This window comes from Orcinus orca, chromosome 10 (genome assembly GCF_937001465.1).
Source record: "Orcinus orca chromosome 10, mOrcOrc1.1, whole genome shotgun sequence".
NCBI lineage: Eukaryota > Metazoa > Chordata > Mammalia > Artiodactyla > Delphinidae > Orcinus > Orcinus orca.
In genome coordinates this window covers 70781409-70805816 of record NC_064568.1, presented here as the reverse complement: position 1 = coordinate 70805816, position 24408 = coordinate 70781409, and the positions used below count along the sequence as shown (strand labels likewise).

Genomic DNA, 24408 nt, shown 5'->3' with positions numbered 1-24408 from the left:
CTAGGGAGAGACATCTTGACTAAGGTGGTTATCATTAGGTGAGTTATGCCAATGTGCCTGTAATCTGTGTTTATTTTTATTTTCTATCCTTATGATAGAAACGTCTGCTGTTTTTATACTGCTGCAGACAGAGCTGGCAACATAGTTTGCGGGGCCCAAAGCAAAATGAAAACGCAGGGCTTCTTGTTCAACAAAAGTGCTGGTAAATGTACAAAAAATAGAGAGCTTTTCTCTTCCTTCTGCGGTTTCTCAACTGATCATGGTGGGTTTTATTTGCTATTTAAAGTCCTTCTAAGTAAAGAAAAACTTAAGGTTTTAAATCATGAGCATGAATTTTTACTGTTCTTTATATTGTGCAATGCCAGGTTTAAATGCAGTCTATGAAACCAAGAGTAGGGCTCTTCTGAGCGCAGGACTCTGTGTGACCGTACAGGTCGTGTGCCCAGGAAGCCAGCCTCGGCTGCTGGACAAGAAGAAACACTTTCGTGTTACAGTTTTCGAACCGCTGCTTTTATTCACCTCAGAAAGTACTGTCGGGTTTCTGACATTCACAGTGTTTCTCCTATGGGAAGGTGTGGCACATTTTTGACTGACAGAGCCCACCTTTGAAAGATGATAATGACCACTTCATTAGAGAGAGAGAGGGGGGTCAGCAAGAAAAATGTTTCCCTTGTACTTCTCGGAGCTGTAAATGTCACTGCTCATCGTAAGGAAATGTTCCTAGGGCCAGGGCTGATAAACCAATCAGGCAGCCTCAGGTGAAGACATTTCATAAGCGTGTCTGCAACTTGCTGGGTAGCTTCAGGGCTGCAGGAGAGGCTGAGAAATGGTTTCCGTGGGAAAGAACAAACTGGGGACATCACCCGGGAGAGCCTGGTCTTTCTAGATGCAGCACTGGGGCAGAGTTAAGGCTGCTTGTCCATCACTTCTCGGAGGGATGAGATGCTGGGCTATGTTTACTAAACCTGTGGGTTGCAGCCTCTCAGGCCCAGCTCCAATCTCTCATTAGCTGGGGGCACTGAGTTGACTACCCTCCGGCACCTGAGCACCCATGCCGTGGGTCCTGGGTGGCACGAGTTGTTTCTTCCGGCTTGGTGCTCTCTGTTGGCCCCTCTTCTGCTGCCTCCACGTAGACCTGTTTTTGTGTGAAGGCCCCAGCTGCCCTCTGGGGCTGTGGCTGTCTGCCAACGCCTGCTCTCCCAGCAGCTTTCATTTTTCCTGGCTGCGTCTGTGGTGGGGATGGTAGTGCCAAAGCCTCTCTATCTGGTGAAGGATCTCTTGCTGTTTCTGTCTCTTTGTTTCCATCCTTCCGTGGCTGATGACCCAGAGCCTTCTGATGACAGTATTCTCCTTTTTAAAAAAAAAAAAATTGAAAAATACCTTGTGTTTTTAAAACCCCCTTGGAACCAGAGGGCCTCAGAAGGGCTCATATGGCTAAAAACGGAACATCCCTTCCCTGACCAGGGATGCAACCTGCGCCCCCTGCAGTGGAAGCGCAGAGTCTTAACCACTGGACCACCAGGGAAGCCCTCCCTAGCTGTTCTTTTGTTTGAGCTTTTCTAAGTGCCTCTGCAGAAAACTCTGGATGTAGTTCTGGATGTCTGCCTCATGCTGTTTCACCAGGCGGTCCACCAGGGGCTTTCATATCGTATTTTTGGTCAGCTATTGAGCATGTCTGGAAAGGCTATCCATCAGGCCATCACTGAGAAGGCTGTGCTCTGCACCTGGTCCTCGGGCATCACCTGGCCCACCACGCCCACCTGGAAGACCTCCACCCGTATTTCCCTGCCACACAAGATACAGTGCAAGTATGTTGATGTCTTATGCCTTACGTTTCCACCCACTGGTGCCTCTTCTTTGCTCACTCACAAAACTAACACTTATGATCCTCATAACATCTTGTCAATGAAAAAAATTAATCAATATTCAATCTAAGAAAGAAATGGAAAATTCTGTTCGAGCCAACCTGAGGATTATAACCAGAGAGACAGTCTTTCAGAAAGCTCTGGGGACTGTTCTGCCCATTAGAGGTTGAAGCGCAGTTCTGTAAGTTTTTGAGACAAAGTAACATGGTGACGGTTTACACAGTCCAGCAAGTAGGCCATTGTGATCCTTTGCAGGACTGAGAAAGGAATGTCATATCCTAAGGAGTTACCTTGCTGGCAGCAGGAGAAAACTGCCTTTTTTGTTTTTTCTTTTCTTGTGAGCAGGCATTCCTGTATCTTCTAAGAGGATCTAGTTTATTAGTTAATGTAAGGGAACTCCCTGGCGGTCCAGGGGTTGGGACTCTGCACTTCCACTGCAGGGGGCACGGGTTTCATCCCTGGTCAGGGAACTAAGATTCCCGCATGCCTGCCACGCAGTGTGGCCAAGAAAAAAATAGATCACTGAGTTAAGGTGTAATACAGATGCACAGTGCACACTGAAGGGGAGTGGTAGTGGCTCAAACAGCAGAGATAATTTTATGTTAAATTTTTCTTGTCCTGCCTTAAAAATAATTTTACATCATCAATCTTTATGACGCTTATGTTACATTCCCCATGTTCCTGGTGAATAAATTTGAAAGGATGATGTGGTTGACACAGGTCACAGGGCAGCCCAGAGTGGGCTTTCCTGAGCCTGGAGGCCAGGCCTGGCTGGCTTCAAAGTGTGTCCTTGCCGTCCGTATTTCCCTGCCTCTGGGTAGCACCCTGAGCCGTGGCTTTCTGAAACCAGGTACTGGTCCAGCACCACAGTGTTGGCTGAAAGTCTATCTGCTGGTCTCCCAGGGGTTGAGGGTTTTACTAAATACCAAATGCATACACACACATTCATATACACACATATAAGCATAGTATATGGTCTAAAGAAAAATCTTTAGAATCTGAGCACATCCCATTGAATATCCCTCATGGTAGCAAATCTTTACCTCTGAAAGTGTATTTGATTTTTGGAAATGGATGAAAATCATTTGGAGTCTGTGATATTGTGATTCATAATAAGAAGTATATATTTGGTCTCGTCCCCAGTCCCTGACACAGGGCTCCTAAAACCCTTATAAGCTCCTAAGTGATAAAAGCACTAGGAGCATCTTTTGTTTTAACGAGGTGACTCAGGGTGGGCTCCTGGGTGGCTCCTGGATGGGGGTTGGTCACCAGAAAGACCAAGCCATGATTAGAAGCTTGGAAATTTCAGCCCCCCTCCCACTTTTCTAGAGAGGGGAGAGGGGCTAGAAATGGAGTTAATAATTGATCATGCCTACATGAGGAAACCACCATAAAATCCCGATGGTACGGGGTTCAGAGAGCTTCCAGGTACGTGAACACATCTGCATACTGGGAGGGTGCACCCCAAGTCCATGGAAACAGAAGCTCCTGCACTCGGGACCCTCCCAGGCTTTGCCCTACGTATCTCTTCCTCTGGCTGTTCATCTGTATCCTTTATCACATACTTTAGTGAACTGATAAATGTAAGATGTTTCCCTGAGTTCTGTGAGCTGCTCTAACAAATTAACTGAACCCAAGGAGGGGTCATGGGAACCTCTGATTTGTAGCCAACTTGGAGAGAAGTTGTGGGTAACCTGGGGACCTACTACTTGTGATGGGCATCTGAAGTGTGGGGTAGTCTCATAGGACTGAGCCCTTAACCTGTGGTATCTGAAGCAGTCTCCAGACAGATAGTATCAGAATTGAGTTAAACCGTAGAACACCCAGCTGGTGTCAGAGAATTGCTTGGTGTGGGGAAACCCCCCATACATCTGGTGACCAGAAATGTCAGAAGTGAAGTAGTCTGTGTGAATGTCAAGGAGAAAGACATAGGAAGAGAAAGACTCAGATATTTCCAATATAGAGCATGCTAGTTTAGTGGGCTGTGAATTTATTTGGTGGATAAACCGGCAAAGTAGGTAATCGTGGTGGGGAAGGAATGATAGAATGAAGGCATGCACATATGGATGTATTTGATATATTCTATTGCCCACCCTGAGCCCAGCATCCTGCCTGGTATTGCCATCCTGGTCCTTAGCTCAGCTGTGGAGGCAGTACAGGTGGATACTATCATCACCATTTTCCAGGGGTGGAAATCAAGGTCAGAAGAGATAAAAATCCTCCACAAATTAGTGGCAAAACTGCAACTGGAATCTAATGAGAGCTTGTTGGGGTTAAAATTTAAAAGAAACAAAAAGAAAGAAGAATACCATGGCTACAAAGCAATGAGATGATTTTCTAGTTTGGCTCCACGAACCGGTTCTGCAGGTCATTTTAAACCAATGAATCTGAAAATGTTTTGAGAAATGGCAGCATCATCATAATAAAACTAAAGTTCCCAAGGAGACCAGTATGATAGGAAAAAACACCTCCCTTGCTTGCCTCTGCATTATTTTTGTTTCACGTCAAAGAATTTCCTAGTCACACCTCCTTTAGAGAGTTCTTTAGAACTCTGTTCTTTAGAACAGTTCTTTAGAACCCAGGATCTTGGCACCAGAACAAACCCTGGAGACCTTCATCAGCACCCTCATTCCAGGCAGGTGAAGCTCGGCTCCAGAAATGGGGAGTTACCTGCTCAAGTTCACACGACGAATACGGGCAGAGCTTTGACTAACACTCAGGTGCTCAACAATGCAGAGCTGTCTCCCCACAGCACACTGCTTCCTCCCCACTGAGCCCACCCCCACTGATACATCTGCCTAATGACAACAGTTAACATTAAAAAACAAAAACAAAAACCAACCAACTCTCTGTGTCAGATACTAAGAGTGCATTATCTTATCAAGTCTTCAAGGAAACCTTATGGGTGAGAAGTATCATTTCCATTACACAGAGAGTAAAACCAAAGCCCAGAGAAATGAAATAATAGGGTCAAGTCACAGAATTAGGAAATAGAGGCCCCAGGATTTGAACCCAGGTCTGCCCTCCTCCAGGCCCCATGCATTTAACAACACAGCCTCCTTTTGTCCCAGCTCCTTCTCCCTCTTCCTCTGGTGTCCCTCAGGAGCTTGTGATAAGGCACAATAAACTCACCCTCCCTCCAGCTAGTCACTTCCCCTCTTTTAGTGTTTATCAACACACATAGCCAGTCCTCCTTGCACGTTTGTTTTGTTGGAGGCCTGCCTTATTCCCTGGGAACCCGGAGGAACAATGAGCCGTGGCCCAAGCCCTCTGGGGCACCGCCCCCATCCTGGACCACTTCCTCAACTTCCCCTGCTCACGTGTGACCCCAGCAGAGACTGCGTGGAGGCCCCTCCAACTTGTCTACCAAGTGCGTCAATCACTTGTTTACTTGCTTTTCCTGCCTGGCCCCGGGGGTTCCGCTGGCTATTTCTTCCCTCTGGAGGTTCTCCTGAGGTGAGCTTTGATCTTCAGAGGGGAAGGGGCAACAGGAAGGTGGCAAGAGATGCTAAGAGTCTGTCAGCATCTGACTCATTCTGTGAGAAAAAAAAAAAAAAAGCCCTCTTTTAAAGCAACTTGAGGATGCTGATGAGAACTGTGCATCCCTGCCAGTGTCTGGATGGAAGTCTTCCTTTTTTCTGGGACAGAGTTGGAAAAGGGATGAAAATTCCACAACTCAGAAGCAAATTCCCTCAGGCCTTTCTATACTTGGCTAGCAGTATAATTCACTGAATAATAAACTAGTGGGAAACCTTTCCACAAAAAGCCACAGCTGCAGACCACCACCCCCCCCCCCCACCATTGGAGGGAGATGTTTTTAGTTGTGTAGCTTCCCTTGGACAAGACTGCTTGTAAAAACAACCCGCAACACAGTTTGATCTGAGAGCTGGCATGGAAACTCCTCTGGAATACTGCCTGAAATACAACCTATTAGACAGCTACTTATTTGGGCTTCTGAGGGCTTTTCTGGTCCTCAAAATCCATATTAACATGAAAATGTATAACTGGGCAGGGACGTCTAAATATTAAAGTATCAGTCAGTGTCCCAGCACAGAAGGGACACTCAAAAAGGTTTAACTGAAGGTTACCAGTTAACTGAAGGTACATGATTTCATTACTTTGCAGCGTGGCTTGGTTGCTATGTAAATTTTTACCATCAAGTATATTATATGTATAGAAGAGTATTTTAAATATATGTAGAGTTAAAAATATAGTACATTTAACACCTATGTACTTACCACAAAAACTGAGAAATAGAACATTAACTGGTACCTTACACGTTCTCCAAATTCTCCTCTCTAAATAAAACTTCCAACCTCTCCCTCAGAAGTAACCAGCATGTTGACTTTTGTGCTAATCTTTCTCTTGATTTTTGCTATAGTTTTTACTACCTAGGTATATATTCCTAAACAATGTGTATTGAGTAGAAGCACAAATCTAGCTAGAGATGACAGGGCAATGTAGCCCCTGTTTGATGAAGTCGTCTGGGAGAGAGAGAAACTAAACAGAGTCTCTGTCTCTGGGTCAGTCTGGTTTCAGTTTCTCCAAGAGTTTACAAGAGCCCCTTCTGGGGAGGTAGGTGGACAAGGTCATGCATGGGTCTTGGGAAACCAGAGTTGGGCATCTGCAGACATCTGGTAGGGCTGCAGTGGGGGCCAGGCACTAAGTACCAGAAGAAATGTGGTCCAGAGGCTGCTCTGGGTTTTCTGCTTCACTATAGCCTACCTCCAGTTCCTGAAATAGATTAAAGCAGAGCAATTCCATGGGGCGAAATGAGCATCCTTAGTTGATCTAGAAAACAGGATATGCTGCTGGAAAGGCACCAACCTCATCAGAAATTATTAAGGCAAGTCAAGAACAGATGATCTCACCTAGACTCACCCAGGAATTCTGTCCTCAAGTTAAAAAAAAAAGGATCAACAGCAGTAGGGATCTGGTGATGACAATTCTCAACCTATCTACCTTTTGAGGCATTCTATTCTAATCTGGACTTGTTGGCCTCTATGCCTGGTACACAACTGTCAATCTGAGATCACTGTTTACCATCCTTTTGGATATTTCTTTCACCCTTCTCCAGTGTTGGAGCTCACGTTTCCTGTATTTAATGCCCTTCTCTGTCTTGACTTACTATTTTTTTGTGGTGCGTATACTCTAGTAACTCCCTGAGGAAGGATGCATAGGAAGGGAAATTTGTTTGGAATTTTTATACAGGTCGAGAAATGTTTTTATTCTATAGTCCTTGATTTATAGTTGGGCTGGGTATAGAATTCCAGGTGGGGGATAATTTTTCCTTCAGTATTTTGAGGGCATTTCTTCATTCTCATTTTGCTTCACATATTACTAGTAAGAAATCTAAAGCCATTCTGACTCCAGATCCTGAGCATGTAAGGCAAATTGTTGAAGGTTTGTCCCTTTTCCCCTTCATTTTGCAGCTGAGTAAACAATGACCACTGAAGATCAAATTACCTGACCTGAGGTCAGACAGCTATTAAGTGGCAGTGTTAGGATTCACATCCCAGTCCTCTGATTCCACAGCTCTTTATTATTTTATTTTATTTTATTTTGCGGTACGCGGGCCTCTCATTGTTGTGGCCTCTCCCGTTGCGGAGCACAGGCCATGGATCACGGGCCCAGCCGCTCCGCGGCATGTGGGATCTTCCCAGACTGGGGCACGAACCCGTGTCCCCTGCATCGGCAGGCGGACTCTCAACCACTGCGCCACCAGGGAAGTCCTATTATTTTATTTTAAATGATATTTTTCAGAGTAAAGAAATACATGCTGTCATAGATATCTTAGAAAACATATAAAATTCCAATAAATAAAAAAAAAATAAGGTCACCAAAACTCTGTGTACTATTCATAGGGACTCACCATAATTTATACTTTATAATAATTTATCATTTATTTGTTTGTTTCTTAACTTGAATCATTTGGGTTGGTAAACCTATTCTTTTTACACTACATGGCATCAGCCAAGGGCAGCAGGAATGGGTAGGAGTCAGAGTCTGAAAGGAGCAAGGTTCTAAGCATGTCCCTAGGTAAAGTTGCTATTCAGATTGATATGGTTCAGTACCCTGGAGAGCTCCGTAGCAGTGACATCCGTTGGAGACTCAGCAGAACAATGATTAGGAGTTCTTTAGGGTTTTGAACTCCTTTCCAAGATAGGAATGTTAAAAGAGACCATACACAGCTGGGATGGAGGTGAGGGGTGGTCTCTTCATCTGATTCATCCTCACATCCCCCCAGTTCAATGAGTTTTGTGAGAGTAGGTCATTGTTCTCATCACGATGACTTTTCTCAGGCTGTCTCCCCAGCTGGGGATGCCTGGCTAATTTCTACTCATCCTTTAATGTTCCATTTAATCATTAATTTCTCCAAAAAGTTTTATGAGCTCCCTCTGCCTTCCCCCTCAGAAAATTTCCCCCATTTCTTCCTCTGAATCTCTCTTGGTCATTACGTATGCCACACTAGATTATAACTGTCTGTCCTCCTAACTAGACTATGAGCTCCTTGAGGACAGGGACTGTGTCTCAGTTATCTTTGGTCTTACTAAATACTCAATAAATAATATTAAATACTTAATAAATGAATAAATTTCCTGTTGGCCATAGGGAGCTATTGAAGGTGTTTCTCAACAACTATGCCCCCCCCACCCCCCCCACAAAGGACATTTGGCAATGTCTGGAAATAATTGTTGTTGTTGAAACTCGCGGGGCGGGTGCTACTGTCATATAATAGGTAGAGAACATGGATGCTTCCCACATTCTAGTAGGCACAGGACAGCCGCCACAACAAAGAATAATCTGGCCCCAAATGTTATTCGTGCTGAGGTTGGGAAACCCTGTTTCAGAATAATGAAACGGATTTAATCCAACTCTTCTTTAATCAATTTAAGACTCTTCAGAGAGCAGTGAGTCCAACTGGCTCACTTTACAGATGAAAAACTGAGCTAGTTGGGTGTAGGGTAGGGCAAGACCTTGTACCATGGCACCCTTTCCACATGGTTGCACCTGGCTAACATTATTTTTTAGCTCTTCAGTACTCTGAGTGGTAAAGGGATAGAATGGTTTTCTTAATGTACCTTATCTGGGGCTCATCAATTAGGTTTGGGGGACAAGGATGAGACTGTTCAGACTGGAGAAAAGTTTTTTGGCATCACAGAACAGTCCCAGCCAGCCTCTTACCACCCCATCCCCACATCAGCCTCTTTTTTCTAGAAAGATGTGCCACAAATCTAGGGCTGAATGAGAAGCATTCTCTCAATGGCTCATTTCTGAACAATTCATTCTGCTCCAGGAAATGAGATATTAGCCTGTGGAAGAGTGAATCCACTTTAAGCCACTCTACATTAAAACCAAATAAAGCTCTGGAGGTCCCAGCCTGCCACAGGAGAATTCACTCTAATTGCTACAAACCGAGGGGATCCAGTATAATTTTCCTCCCATCAGCAAATAATAGCATTTGGGGAGATGAACTCAATCTCCAAGAGAAGCTTTGAACCAAATATGAGGTTATCTCCCTCTTCAAGTGCCTCAGGTTTAGAAGGCTCTTGATCCCAGAGTGCCCCAATCATACGTCTCATGAGGCAAATCTGCCATTTTCCCAGCAGTAATCACGATGCCTGGATTTCTCCCATTCAGCTCAGTTGACTTGGAAAAGCCAAGTGATTCAGACACAAGACACAGTGAATCAACAAAGAAAGGAAATGCAGAACAAAAAACCCATCTGTGTGTCATCTTGAATAAATGTGCCTTCCAATAAATTTGGTGAACTGTCTTCAAGGGAATCAGCTGAAAATGTGTTCACTTATTGTATATCATAACTGTCTGGTGCATATGTGCTTAGCTGGAAATGATATTTGTGGGTCCACTGAGGCTCTGAAATGATGCAGAGGGGTAGCTTGTTTCTGCAGAAATAGCTCAATTTTGTTTGCTAAAGTTTGCCTGGGAGCATCAAAGGCTGTTCCTGTGCTGGCTGCTACTGGCAAGAGAATGTGAAGGGGCGGGGTATGGGGACAGAAAAGGACCACAGGCAGCAGGTCCCAACAACAAAAAGCTGTGTCTCCACCTCTATTCCTTGTCCTCTTCCTCTGTCCTGCCCTCCGTCGTACAGTGAACACCATGGGGAGGAGGAGTTCAGTAACTCAGAATTGCACTCAGATCTAGGTTTGAATTCCAGTTCGACTTCTTTTCTGAGCCTTAGATTCTTCACCTATAAATTGGAACTAATAATGCTAATATACCCAGTTTGTCAAGGGGGTTTACAGGAGATGATGGATGTAAAGCATATGGCTCATGAAGGCACTAAGGAAGTGTTCTATTATCATCACTGGGCTCAGTCTCTGCCCGGGTAATTTTCTAAAAACAGAAAGTTTGATCCATGGGATTAGAGAGAAGAGAATCATGGGATATGGATGGTCAAATGTAAGAAAACAAATCTCTATCAGGGGGCCACTGGAAGTTTTGCGGTCTAATGATTTTCCAAACCTCTTTACAAGATGTAAAATGGTTGGGTTTGTGGTTAACCAAATTTTTGATTTTTTTAAATATTAATTATTTTATTTCTAGCTTATCATTAATTTCAACTACTCAAACTTTTGAATTGCTCAGCTCTGTGTTTGAGTTTCTATAGAATGGGTTTGGCACTGAGCAGGCTTGGAGAGTCCAAAACCTTTTGGACGTTGCAATAACGTAGAGTTCAGAGTTTAGAGAGAATGTCAAATGAGAATCACCCTGCCATGGGTCCAAAGAGAGATCAATGCTTCTGCCATGAAAGAAAAAGGGGTTCTGTTGGTGAATCTGCAGTTAGCATAAATATAGGGTGGTAATGGGTCTCTTAAGTGCAAAAGTGCCCACAAGCACCTCGTCAACAGAATAACTGGGAGAATAGAGAGACTCCTGAGCCCACCTTGGAGAGTCAAGGGCCATGGAGGGGCTCAGGATCCTGTTTCTTTTCAATTAAAGTGCCAAGGTGATTCTTTTTTTTAAAAATAAATTTATTTATTTATTTATTTTTGGCTGTGTTGGATCTTCATTGCTGCGTGCGGGCTTTCTCTAGCTGCGGTGAGCAGGGGCTACTCTTCGTTGCAGTGCACGGGCTTCTCATTGCGGTGGCTTCTCTCATTGTAGAGCACGGGCTCTAGGCACATGGGCTTCAGTAGTTGCAGCACACGGGCTCAGTAGTTGTGGCTCATGGGCTCTAGAGCACTGGCTCAGTAGTTGTGGCACACAGGCTTAGTTGCTCAGCAGCATGTGGGATCTTCCCAGACCAGGGAATGACTCTGTGTCCCCTATACTGGCAGGCAGATTCTCAACCACTGCGCCACCAGGGAAGCCCTGTCAAGGTGATTCTGATGATCAGTCAGCTTTGGAAACAGCTCTGAAGGTGGATGGCTCAGGTTGTGGGCTCCTGCTTTAGAAGTGATTCACTGAGTATTAGCATCTCTACTCCATTTACCTTTGCAAAGATCTGACCCATGTCTCTTCAAAATGATGTAAGAAAGGTTTAGGAGAGTAGTAAGAGGCACTTAGAGCTGATTCCCATTTCAGATGCTGCGGTTGTGGACTATGTGCCTGAGAAATGACACTATCTGACAACAATCATCAAATGTATTTTTGACATTCAAGTCTTGCACCATAAGACCCAACCTTCAAGATATCAACTCCCGGGACTTCCCTGGTGGTCCAGTGGTAAAGAATCCACCTTCCAATGCAGTGAATGTGGGTTCAATCCTTGGTTGGGGAACTAAGATCCCACATACCACGGGGCAACTAAGCCCGCACACCACAACTACTGAGCCCCCGCACCTCAACGAGAGAGCCCACGTGCCACAAACTACAGAGCCCATGCACCCTGGAGCCCATGTGCCACAACTAGAGAGAGAAATCCCACATGCCACAACTAGAGAGAAGCCAGAGCATGGCAACGAAGAGCCCACACACTGCAACAAAAAAATCCCTCATGCCTCAATGAAGATCCCACGTGCTGTAACTAAGACCCGATGCAGCCAAAAAAATAAATAAATAAAATAAACAAATATTTTAAAAAAGGTATCAACTCCCATCAATCCCCACCAGGCACTCAAAGTATCTCCCAATATACCTTGAACTTTTCTAACTTTTTCAAATCTTCCTCCCCAGTCAGCAACGAGCTCAGCTCCACTAATTGAGGCAGTATGACCTGGTGTTTAAGAGGCTGGCTTTGGACTAAGGCAGGCTGGAATTCTAGTGTGTTTGTGAGCCAACTTGCACTACGCTGGTCAACACCCTAGGGATGCAGAGCAAGAAGATACAAGGGGCCTGGGTCATGGCCCAATGGCACTCTCAAGTGATGCCTAAAACGAAAACACAAACTTCTTTCTTGTTCAAACTTCTATCTTGTTCACTATTATTTTTGGTCATTATTCAAAAATCTGAAACTATATCCTACCAACGATTAAACAAGCCGCTGTAATACAGGTGATAAGGGTTGTTATAGGGGATGCCCTTGGTGCTGCGAGAGCATACCTGAGGGAACCAAACCCTACCTGGGAGGCAAAGCCTAAGAGGCTTCCTAGCAAAGGAGATATTTAAGGGAAGTATGTAAGATCAGTGGCACTTAGGTAGGTGAGGAAGGGAGGAAAGGATGCCCCAGATAAAAAGAAAAAGTGTGAGCAAAGTTACAGAGGCAGGAAACAATACGGGATGTTTGGAAAGTTGTAGGTTAGCGTAGCAAAGAGTAGGGTTTGAATGGGCAGTGGGAAGTAATGCGCTGGGGCTTGGGAATGGATTTTGTATGGGAAAAGAAGATGGTGTGGTGACATGATGAATCAGAGAATTCCTCTCCATGGAATCTCTCTCTGTATTTAGCAGCTGCTGGTGAGAAAGGAGACTGAAAGCTAAAGATAAGTACTATATGGTTTCCCCTATTATTAACTTCCTAATGGAGAGCCCAGATTCACAGAGGGGCTCAGTCCATTGTTCCTAACAGCTGGATTTCTTGCAAGGCAGACAGGAATCCCCAATGGCTCCTACAAACAGACTGTGGGAGGCTGGCTGATTGATAGGCCTGTCAATACCACCTCAAAGCAACCTCAAAGTGAGGTCAATGGCTGAGTAAATTTAACCCAAGCCTATCAAGGTAATGGGAGAAAGAGATTTATTTTGGTTCAGACAAGCTCTGGACAGTGACAGGAATCAGGAAGAAGGCAGGAGCAACACTTGTATGTCAGCTTTTGGATATGGAATCAATTTCAATTCAACCATCTCAGATGAATATTATCTTCCTTAGTCTAAGAACCTACCAAGGTATCAATTCTCCACATGCATTCCAATTTGTCTGGGTTAGGAAGATCTTCTCTCCTTCCTCTGTTTCTTCCCAGGTCTTTGGTTACCCACTGAGTATGGGCCATGCTGGTTTCATATTCTTAGTTGCCCATGTTGACTAAGGGTCTACAACAAGCCAGGTACTGGTGGGCACTTCCTATCAGTTCACCTCATCTTGATATCTGCCTGTGAGATATCATCCCCATTTACAGATGATGAAGCAGAGGGACAAGTGCCTTGCCCAAGGCAAAATAAAAATTAGGAGCTAGGGGGTTTTGTTTGTTTTACTTCTACAGCTCAATGGATTATCACAGTAATTACTCATGGAACCACCACTAAAGTCAAGAGGGATCTTTGTCAACACCCTTTCTCCCTCAAATCACTACCTACCCCTTCCCTACTTCTCTGAAGCCTCTTCTGGTTCCAAACTTCTGCTTTCTCCCTGACTCCATGCCCCTTCCCTTAGCCTTCTAGAGCAATAAAGAAAATGAGGGACTTTCCTATGATTGCACAGATGTCAGAGCTGGGACTTGAACCCATGTGTTTGAAGTCCGCTATAGCTTGGTTGATTTCCTCCTCTCAGCTTACGTTAAGTCCTTTCCACCTTTCAAGGCCGATCAAATGCCATGCTCCTCCATGGAGCCTTTTAGAACACTCCTGTCCTCTCTGGTCTTTTCCTCTACCTGGTGAGTTCCTGACTGTCTGTTCCACTGATAGGACACTTAGCAGATAGTGTCTGGCATTACTTAGCATTTCACATTCTTGTTTCATCTTCCCTATGAGTTTGTAAACTTTTTTGGAGACTAGGGATCACAACTTACACCTGCTTTTTGGTTTTTTTGCAGGCAACGTGCTAAGTTGTTTTTTTTTTAACATCTTTATTGGAGTATAATTGCTTTACATTGTGTTAGTTTCTGCTGTATAACAAAGTAAATCAGCCATACATATACATATATCCCCATATCCCCTCCGTCTTGCGTTTCCCTCCCATCCTCCCTATCCCACCCCTCTAGGTGGTCACAAAGCACCGAGCTGATCTCCCTGTGCTAGGCAGCTGCTTCCCACTAGCTATCTGTTTTACATCTGGTAGTGTATATATGTCCATGCCACTCTCTCACTTCGTCCCAGCTTACCCTTCCCCCTCCCCGTGTCCTCAAGTCTGTTCTCTATGTCTGTGTCTTTATTCCTGTCCTGCCCCTAGGTTCATTAGAACCATTTCTTTTTTTTTTTTAGATTCCATATATATGTGTTAGCATATAGTATTTGTTTTTCTCTTTCTGACTTACTTCACTCTGTATGACAGTCTCTAGGTTCATCGACCCACTACAAATAACTCAATTTTGTTTCTTTTTATGGCTGAGTAATATTCCATTGTATATATGTGCCACATCTTCTTTATCCATTCATCTGTCGATGGACACTTAGGTTGCTTCTAAGACCTGGCTATTGTAAATAGAGTTGCAATGAACATTGTGGTACATGTATCTTTTTGAATTGTGGTTTTCTCTGGGTATATGCCCAGTAGTGGGATTGCTGGGTCCTATGGTAGTTCTATTTTTAGTTTTTTAAGGAACCTCCATACTGTTCTCCATAGTGGCTGTATCAATTTACATTCCCACCAACAGTGCAAGAGGGTTCCCTTTTCTCCACACCCTCTCCAGCATTTATGGTTTGTAGAGTTTTTGATGATGGCCATTCTGACTGGTTTACACCTATTTTTATTCATAGAACCTTGAAAGTGGTCTGCACGGAGGAGGAAGCAGAATAAGTGGATTCCTGGGCTCTGGAGTCAGACTCAGGTTCAAATCCTGGTTCTGCTAGTGGCTTGCTGTGTAACACTGAATTACTTAATCTCTGTCCAAATGCCTTCCTGAAGGGTTGTTGAGAAAATTAAAGTACATAATGATTTTCAGGGTGTAGCATAGTGCTTGGCACACATTAGTCATTCTGCAAAGGTAAACTATTATGGAACCCAACAAGTATTCATTGTTGATAATTACTCAACTGGTCCTCAAGGTTAAAAAAATTTTTTTAAAGAAAGAACTAAGACAGAAAATCTCTTTTCCATAGGATACGAGTCTAGAAAAGCAACACACAAGTTGGAAGGAGGCCGGATATTGGGTAGGAATAGCCTCACTTCCCCTCCATCACGTTCACTTACTACAGAAGCAATAATGGCTCCCCAGTGTGCAGAGCATTGAAATGACTAACAGCTGAGCAGGTGATGACAGCCAAGCAGAATCAGGGTCCCTGGCCGTGTTCCTGCTGCTAAGTCATGCAGAAGAGGCCAGCTTTAACTGCGAGCCTCAGCAGCAGCTAATGCTGTCAGGATGAAAGATGGGTCCATTTGGGCCCTAAACTATGGTGTTCAGGCACTCTAGAAGGTCAATGGCTGGAAAGAAAATACAAGGGCTGAAGCAGGAGTTTCCAGCAAAGAGGCTGAGCTGCTGTCAAGAATCAGGAAATATACCACTCTGGGTGCATGTGCATACTTTAACCAAACACTCCATTTCTTCAAAGGACTTTAAAGGGCAAAAGCTTGCCTTCCTTCCAACTTTACTCCCATACATAACCACGCGGGAGCAAGTTCATCTGAAACACAGCACCTATTGCTTTCTTTATGCCCATTCTCAACTTGCAAAGAGATTCTTCTCCAAATACTTTCTGAAAATATTAAGGAGAGTTTTGGGATGGGATTTACATACAGATTATCTTTTCTGTAATTCTGTGGGCTTTGTCTGATCATCTGTCCTGCAAGTCATAGGAGGCATTTCTCTGAGCATCAGTTCTAACACAATAGAACTCAAAACGGAACAATGTAAGGCACATCAGGTGGGTGGGCAACTGTTATAACCTGAGATTTTGGAAGCTAAATGGAGTTAAGGAGATGCAGAGGAGGGGAATGAGGAAGCTTCAGATAATGGGATCAGGCAGGACTGACTAAAAAGACAGCAGAGACTGCTGGGCTCTTTTGGACCACAAGATCCCTGTAGTTGGGTGGGGGGTAGGGGGCACAAAAAGGCAAAACTCAAACCAGCAGTAGTTGTCAGGCCAAAGCAAGCTGTGACCATCAAGCCAAGAGTGGGTGGGGGCAAGGGGGTCATGTGGGGATACTTTCCAGAGCAAGTGCAAAAGACAGTGCTATAAAGGAATGAACTATCACCAGAACTATTTGTCGTCTACAGCAATGCCCAGGAATTACAGAACCTCATCAGCTTTCCTCCACTGGCCTCGGTTTCCCCATATTTAAATCCGAAGAAGTCATACTACTCCCCAGTCTGAGTTAGTGACCCTCTTCTGCTCCCTCAGACCTCCATGTATAATTGTCTGTTAGTGAGTCTGCCTCCCCAGCTAAGCCTTAAATTCCTAAGGGCTGGGACTGTATTTTAATCCTCTCTGCATCCTCAAAGCCTGGCACAGGGCCTGGCTTATAGCAGGTGTTCAATCAACATTTACCGACTGAATGGTCTCTACAGTCCTTGGAGGACAGAATCATAGAAAGACTGGATTGGTTGTTCTGATTCTGTCCTCTACAGAGCTCAGCATAAAGTGTGGGCCAAATAGCCTCCCCAGGAGCTGTCCTGATCAGGCTGCTTCAGTTGAAGTACCATGGCCTCTCCTCCCCTTCCTTTCTCTTTTCTTAACTTCTTTATTCCCATCTTCAGATATCATTCTCCTTGGACTGTACCACTCTAAAGCCATTGTGCTTGCTTCAAACTTCAAGACTTGGGGGGTCTCTTAAATGTGAAATAACAACCAGCCCTCTCATTTACTTCCCTTTCTGCAACCACGTCCATAGACCTTCCTAAGGTCTTACCTAGGTCTGACCTTAGAGTCTCTTGGAAGAAGATCCTGACATAACAATTTGAATGGAAGAGGCTTACTGGGGAAGTGATTCCACGGAGCACTGATAGTGGAGCAGGGAAGTGAGACAGGAAAGGGAAGAAAGGTAATATAGGGTGCTTTAATGAGCAGATATTGCTGTGGGCAACTGAGGTTCACTCCTCCTGAAGACCCCCTGGGAGATTCTGTGGAATGTACCTCAGGGTCATCCCAATGAGGAGTGAGGGAGCTGGGGTATGTATCCACCAACTCCCATCCAAAATTGGTTGAAGGCTGTTTGAAGGTTAGGGGGAATAATCCCCCACCACTGCTAGTCTGCCTCATGTACTAGTTAAACACACTCCTGCAGGCAGAGAAAGCACCCAGGGGCTTGTAGAAACAAGCCATCAGCATGTACAGCAATAGTGAGATCTGAGGGGATCTGGGCAGGGGCACCAACACCTTATGCGACACATTCCAGACTGATGCCCTAAAGTCTTCCATCTTCTCATCCCAGTTTGCTCTACTTGGAGTAAAACATAAAGTTCTCCAGTTGGAAGAGACTTGGTAATCATCTACGTTAACCAAACCCCTCTTCAGTCCAGAATCCCCTCTACAACATTCCTGACAAGTGGTTGTCAGCCTCTGCTTGAACACTGCTAGTGTCAGGGAACTCACTGCACTGAAATTATTCCAGCAACTTGCTATTTCTGGAATAACTGAGTTGCTGAAAAATCCGCCCCCCCCTTTTTTTAAAAAAGATTCCACATTAGTCACCTTGTAAATTCCAACTGTTGGCCTTAGTTCTGCCTTTATGGAGCCACACAAAATGATTCTGCTCCTCCATTCACAATAGCCCTTTTAACAGCTTCTAAAACTAACTGGTATGTTTTCACTATGACTCTTCTTCTCCAGCCCAAATCATCCACTGCCTTTATTACTCTTACTAAAATATGGTCTTTAGACCAGTCATTCTCAACCAGGGGCAAATTTGCCTCCGAGGGGACATCTGGCACCGTCTGGGGACATTTCTGGCTGTTATAACTACCAGGGAGCACTACTGGCACGTATGGCTTGGGGTCAGGGATGTTGCTAAGAATCCTACAAGAACCAGGACGGCCCCCAAGACAAAGAATTATCTGGCCCTAAATGTCTAAAATACCAAGGCCAAGAAACCCTTTTCTAGAAACATCATTATCCAGGCCACTCTCCTTTGGACATTCCTACGGCTGGTCATATAAAGCACAGTGCTCAGAACTTGGCATGTGGTGCCTGCAGGGACAGGACCAAAGAAAGCACGAGTATGGGCGTCGTCTCTCACTCTGACAATGGGACTGACTAGAGCAGCTGAAGCATCCACCACATACTCCCCTCCTCCCCAGTCTGGGGTCAGGGAAAAGCTCCAAGTCATATTGAAGCAAACTGCTCTCAAGCCAGCAATTAGGAAATAAAAACAAAGATATAAAAACATAAATGCAAATCTAGGAAGTAGCGTTCCCTCTGAGCGTCTACACAACACTTTAATCATGACAAATTGAATCAAATTCGTTTAGTTTTTTTTTTTTACCCGAAAGATATAATTGTAGATTTCTCTGTAAAATTTCTGTTACCTGAAAACACGATAAATTGTCTTTTATATTTTCATCCATGCCACTCCTAAAAACATCAGACAGGACAGACTGATGTTGATCCACTTCTTAACTCTTTTTGGGTAAGGCTGTATTGACCAGCTATGAGGTCACTTACATTTATTTATCTGATCTAAGAAAACACCAGGTCTAGATGGTTTTACTACTAAGTCTTACAAAACATTCAAGAACCAGTTAATTCCTATTTTACTCCAACTGTTCTAGAAAATGGGAGATGGGAGGGAGATGGAGACTTCAGCTTATTTCAGAAAGCTAGCATAATCCTAAAGCCAAAACCTTTCAAGAAAAAAAAATTATAGGAAAATCTCATTCATGCACATAGATACAAAATTCCTTAAAGATTACCAAACTGGATCTAGCTTTGAATTTTATATTTCATAAAGTGGCTCAGTTTTGTATATTCTGGGAATGTAGGATGATTTAACAGAAAGTCTATTAATGTAACTTACTACATTAATAGATTAAAGAGGTGGGTAGGAGTCAGGAATGGACCACAGGCACACAGAGGAACGTTCTTTTCTTTTTTTTTTTTTTAAGTAGCTTTTTCTGTGTAATAAAACCCACAAAATTTCTGTGATATAAAATAAACATTTATTTTTCATACATCTTGGGTAAGCCAGGGACAACTATTTTGGGCTGGGCTCAACTGGTCAGTGAGTCAGCTGGGTGACCATATCCACAAAACTCTCATTATTCTTGGACCAGCTGGCTAGTTGTTGCAAGTTCATCTCATGGCAGGGCAGAGTATTAAGAGGGTGAACTCAACAGGACAAACACACTTCAAGCCCCTATACTTGTATCATACCTGCCATCACCCATTTGGCAAAAACAACTTGCATGGCTGAGTTCAAAGTCAAAGAATGGGGAAGTATACTCTCCATGGCATGGATACTAAGAGGGCGTGTGGATATGTTATTACTTATAATTTACAAATATGATATACATGTATACACATTATATGTATGTTTATTATGTGTCCAATTTATATATATGAAATTTGGTATACACAAAGTATTTCATGATAAAACTTAAATTCACGCATTAAGTACACTTTGGGACCCTTCTTACTTACTAGTCTCATAATCTTATCCAAAAAGGAAAAGGAGTTAGTTTGGCATGAGGTGTTCTTCATGTTCATCTCTTTCATCTTTACTTTTTCTCATTCTTTCAGCCTCTTCCAAAAAGAATTTAAAGAGGTTTACAAAGCACTGAGACAAAATAAATTTATCATCATTAAACAAAGCAAAGGGATAATAAGGTTACTGAAACAAGATGGAGCTAGAAATGCCATTAGCACTTGGCTGGATATTCTCTGTTTGCTCCTCTTATCCTCTTCCCACTTTTCTCTACCTGTTTAAGGGCTCCTTCGTCTCGGGCTTCTCCTATAGCTACAGGTCTCACTGAGTTCTGATGACCACTCTCTCCTCTTCTGCTTGAGGCCCAGAGGCTGGTAACACTTCCTGTGAACTTTCTTGCTGGCTCCCTTAATTTCGCCACATCTTTGTAACACGAAGTTCTCCTTACTTAACCTTTTTGAAGGTGTCATATTTCCTGCCAGAGACCCTGATTGCAATAGCCCACAAACCGTACGCCTTAAGTCTAAATGCCTACTAGAAGTAGATGATAAATACAGCTCTAAGGTCTCAGTGTGATTATCAAGTGGGAAAGACAATCGATAAAAGAGTCACCAGTCCCTCCAGAGAAGCAGATCTACTCTGGACGCCATGATGGGCAAGAAATTTTTTGTGGCTTCTCAATGACAGGTCATTGTGGTATAACATCCCCATTTCTTTTCTGTCTCACAGACCATCTCTAATTATCCAGCGCCCAGTCCTCATATATCCTCTTTTTATCCACACTCACTCCTTAGTTGATCTCATGGCTTTTAAATATCACACACATGCTGATGACTCCCAGTATGTAGCTCCAGTTCTCACTTTTCCCTGAACTCCAGTTTTCACTATGCAATTGCCTATGCTGTTTGTCCAACAGGCATCTCAAACTCTTGGCATGTCCAAAACAAAACTCACCAAGTTTATCGAATAATCCTCTCTTCCTAGTCTTCCTCCATCTCAGTAGAGGGCCTTGGCATCCTTCACTTGGTTGCTCAGGTGTGTGGACTGGTGGGGAGGGGGGCTGGTGGAAATCCATCATCCTTGATTCCTTTTTCTCACGCTCCACATCCAATCCAGCTGCACATTATGTTGGCTCAGATATCCAAAAATATATTCAGAATCTGACCAATTTTCACCACCTGCATCACTTCCCACTCTAGCTCCAACTTCCCAGACTCTCTTGTACCACTGTACTTGCTCCGAACTTGTTTCCCTCCTTCTATACTTGCCCTCTTCCAGGGTCCCACCTCCAGCAGCCAGTGTGATCCTTTAAAAATACATCAGATCATGTCATCTACTCAAATCCTCCAGTCGCTTACCATCACACTCAGAATGTAGTATAAAGTCTCCACCATGGCCTGTAAGGCCGAACTGACCCTTAATGTTCTGTGAGCAGGTCAAGCATAGTACTTGAGGTCTCGGAACCTTTGCACTTGCTGTTTCCTCTGATTGAAACACTCTTCTCCAGATATCTACATGCCTCCACCACTCATTTCATTTAGGTCTCTGCTCAAATGACAACTCAGAGAAGCCTTCCCTGGTCATTGGCTCAAAACAACCCCAACATCCTTATTCCTTACTTTACTTTTCTTCACAGCACTGATCAGTACCTGACATTACATTAAATATAAATATGTAATTATGCATTAGTCTTCCCATTTAGAATGCTAAGCACTACGAAAACAAGGGTTTGTTTCCTTCACCCCAGCATCCCTGGTATGATACTTGACATGTAGAGGGTTCTCAATAAATATTTGCTAAGTGAATGAAAGACTCCATTCTAGGTCATCTGATTTCTTGACTCACACTCAGCAAGATCGAAGAAATATTTGAGCCTCAATTAAGTGAGTGGCACTTAGCTAGATGCTTAGAGCTTTAAAAATCTAACAGTTCCTGACCCGAACTGTGACCTTTTTTGGGTGAGTAGTAATTGGGAGAGGACACAAGGGAGTCCTCTGGGCACTAGAAACGTTCTTTATCTGGGTAATAGTTATATAGGTATACACCTAATACAGATCTACTGAGCCAAACACTTCACATTTGTGTATTTTAAGTTGCACCCCAATAAAAGATTTGTTTTAAGTTTCTGGCCCATCTAGACACATCAACAGGTAGTTTCCAGCGCGGCAGACCAGTGAGAAGTCTGCACAGACTGCCTGCCAAATGATCAGTGAGAAAGCAACCTTCCAAAGTGCTAAGATTGGCAAACCGGCTAAAAGGAAAAGGGTAGGCTGTATCCTGCCTTCCTTCTGACACCAGAACATCCCACAGACCACGGGCCTTCTTCAATGCCCCAGGTCCACTTTCTCAATCTCAGTCTGCTCAACTGCTAGAGGATACTCCACCTGTTAGGGAGCAGATCCCTGAAGTGAGATGGAGCACGGCAGAGCTGAGGCCGGGGCGAGGACGTGAACACCGCGTCCACGCGTTTGGAGGGAACAACTAGCTGTATACTCAGCTCACTGAACGTCACAAACTCCGCGAACGCCCGGCCTGAGCCCCAGGCCCACAACGCGCACGCGCAGCATACAGCCGCCGCTACGCAGGCGCACTGCAGCCTTGAGCCGGTCAAAGCCGGGACAGGTGCCCCTGCGAGCGGGCGCGCGCGCGCGAGTTCTCGGGAGCGCGGGAAACGGGGTGCGCGCTATGGAGAGGCGCTTAGCTGAGTTCCGGGAGGCCCGGAAGCGCGCCGGGCTGGCGGCCGAACCCAGCACTTCGAGGCAGCGTGCACAAACCTCGGGAGAGAAGGCGGAAGCAGCTGCGACTCCAAAGGCAGCCCCAGGCTGGCTAAAACGGTTCCTGGTTTGGAAACTGAGGCCCGCGAGTGCCCAGGCCCAGCCCAACCTCGCCCAGGTGAGAGAAACGAGGCCTCACCCCCGGGTACCTGGCTTGTGAGCCGCCGACTTGGCCTCTCGGGCAGCTCCGCCGAGGCCCTGCCGAGGCCCCGCCCCGCCACCACGTGGTGGCAACACCCCCAGCCCCCCACCTCGTCGCGTCAAGAAGCAGCCCGCCCAGCCAGCCACGCTCCTTCCATAGCTTCCCAGCCGGGCCTTCGGTGGCGGGGCGGGGCTGCTGGCGTCTCCCGCCAGCTCGGGGGCGGGCCCTCGCGTCTCCAGCCTCTCGCCTGGGCCCTGATGAGTGGCTTCCACGTTTTCCTTCCAGCCCGCGACCCACGCAGCTCCGACTCCAGGTTTGAAGGGAGGGTCTAGGATCCTGGAAGAAAGGACCTCTGCCCTTGTGTTATTCACAGCGAGTTGCGTTATCGTTGTGACCCCGGTGGCTTTGGGAAACCTCTCCACAACGGTGTTGAGTCACAGCCCTCTGCTAATGGAGGGTAAAAGGTCTAATTGGATTCTGATAAAAAGTGGCAGTAATTAAAGTTTCATTTGAGTTCGCATCTGGGCCACATGCAGCCAGTCACCCAGATAGCCTGCGCTTTAGAAATGGCATTTGAATACAGAATTCGCAAAAGTGTGGTAACTGTGACTGCCGTGGTGGCATGTACCTTTGTCTCACTGTTGAACTAGCAGGCCCTATTCAAGTTTAACAATGAATGTTCAAGGCTAAGACAATATATAGATTAGTATGATATCCTTTTCACCCTGTGAGTCTTTGGTAATTTCCTATTCACGTCTCAGTATCTTCGTTTTCACTCATGAGTAAGGTGGCAAGGTGATGACTTGAGTGTGAGATTGGAGCATCTATGTGGGAATACAGGACAAAACATCAAGGGGATATCTGTGCTGTGAGGCAATCTGTGACATGGCCTCTGTCCCTCCCAAGTGCAGTAACAGCCAAAAATTCCTTTTGAAAATTAAAATGTACCTTACTCTTAAAATTACTTCAGTTCATCTATCACTGGACCACATCTGGTTTTAAGGATTTTTTTTTTTTTGTAATCAAGGAGAGCTTACTGTTACTCAGTTTGGATTAGATATTATTCTCCATGACACTCAGGGTTCCAACTGACTTGTAGAAAGTGAGTGCAGCAGGTTTCAAACAATCCATTTCCTTGCATGCAGTTTGTCTCAGGATGACTTTATTGTTGATTAGAACTCACTGCGCACAATTGCTTAAGATTTTATTTATTTTAAAATAAATTTATTTATTTATTTTATTTTTGGCTGTGTTGGGTCTTAGTTGCTGTGCATGGGCTTTCCCCTGTTGGGGCGAGCAGGGGCTACTCTTTGTGGCTTCTCCGTGCGGTGGCTTCTCCTGTTGTGGAGCACAAGCTCTAGGCACGTGGGCTCAGTAGTTGTGGCTTGCGGGCTCTTGAGCACAGGCTCAGCAGCTGTGATGCACGGACTTAGTTGCTCCATGGTATGTGGGATCTTCCCGGACCAGGGCTCGAACCCATGTCTCCTGAATTGGCAGGCGGATTCTTAACCACGGCGCCACCAGGGAAGTCCCTGGTTAGGATTTTAGAATCCATTTCCTCTATCTCTTTTCCTCTCCCAGTTACATTGTAGTCCACACAATGAGGTTTTGACTGTATGTCTCATTTCCAAAGGAATATGAGATCATTGAGTTGGATCCAGAGAAGCTGAACTTGGAGAAAGTTTTCATTATTAAAAACCCAAAAGCTGATGGCCTGACAAAGGGATGAGAGGAAATGCTGGACCTCCAGTGCTTCTTATTAATTACTCTGTTTTT

The 24408-nt window shown here is 44.7% G+C and overlaps 1 protein-coding gene and 1 long non-coding RNA gene across 3 annotated transcripts in view; one reads left to right on the top strand and one right to left on the bottom strand.

The window, feature by feature from the left end:
• Window positions 1–481: 481 nt before the first annotated feature.
• LOC125965584 (uncharacterized) lies at window positions 482–22325 on the bottom strand. The gene is made up of 2 exons (XR_007479645.1): window positions 20671–22325; window positions 482–1350 (listed from the first exon to the last, which is right to left on the bottom strand). It is a non-coding gene; the product is annotated as an uncharacterized LOC125965584 (long non-coding RNA).
• Window positions 22313–24408, top strand: part of SAYSD1 (SAYSVFN motif domain containing 1) — a 38886-nt gene continuing 36790 nt past the window's right edge. For both annotated transcript variants that reach the window (XM_033424092.2, XM_004267644.3), the window contains exon 1: window positions 22313–22608. In XM_033424092.2, coding sequence (XP_033279983.1) covers window positions 22402–22608 — 207 coding nt within the window. In that variant the 5' untranslated portion in view covers window positions 22313–22401. The remainder of the gene's footprint in view (window positions 22609–24408) is intronic.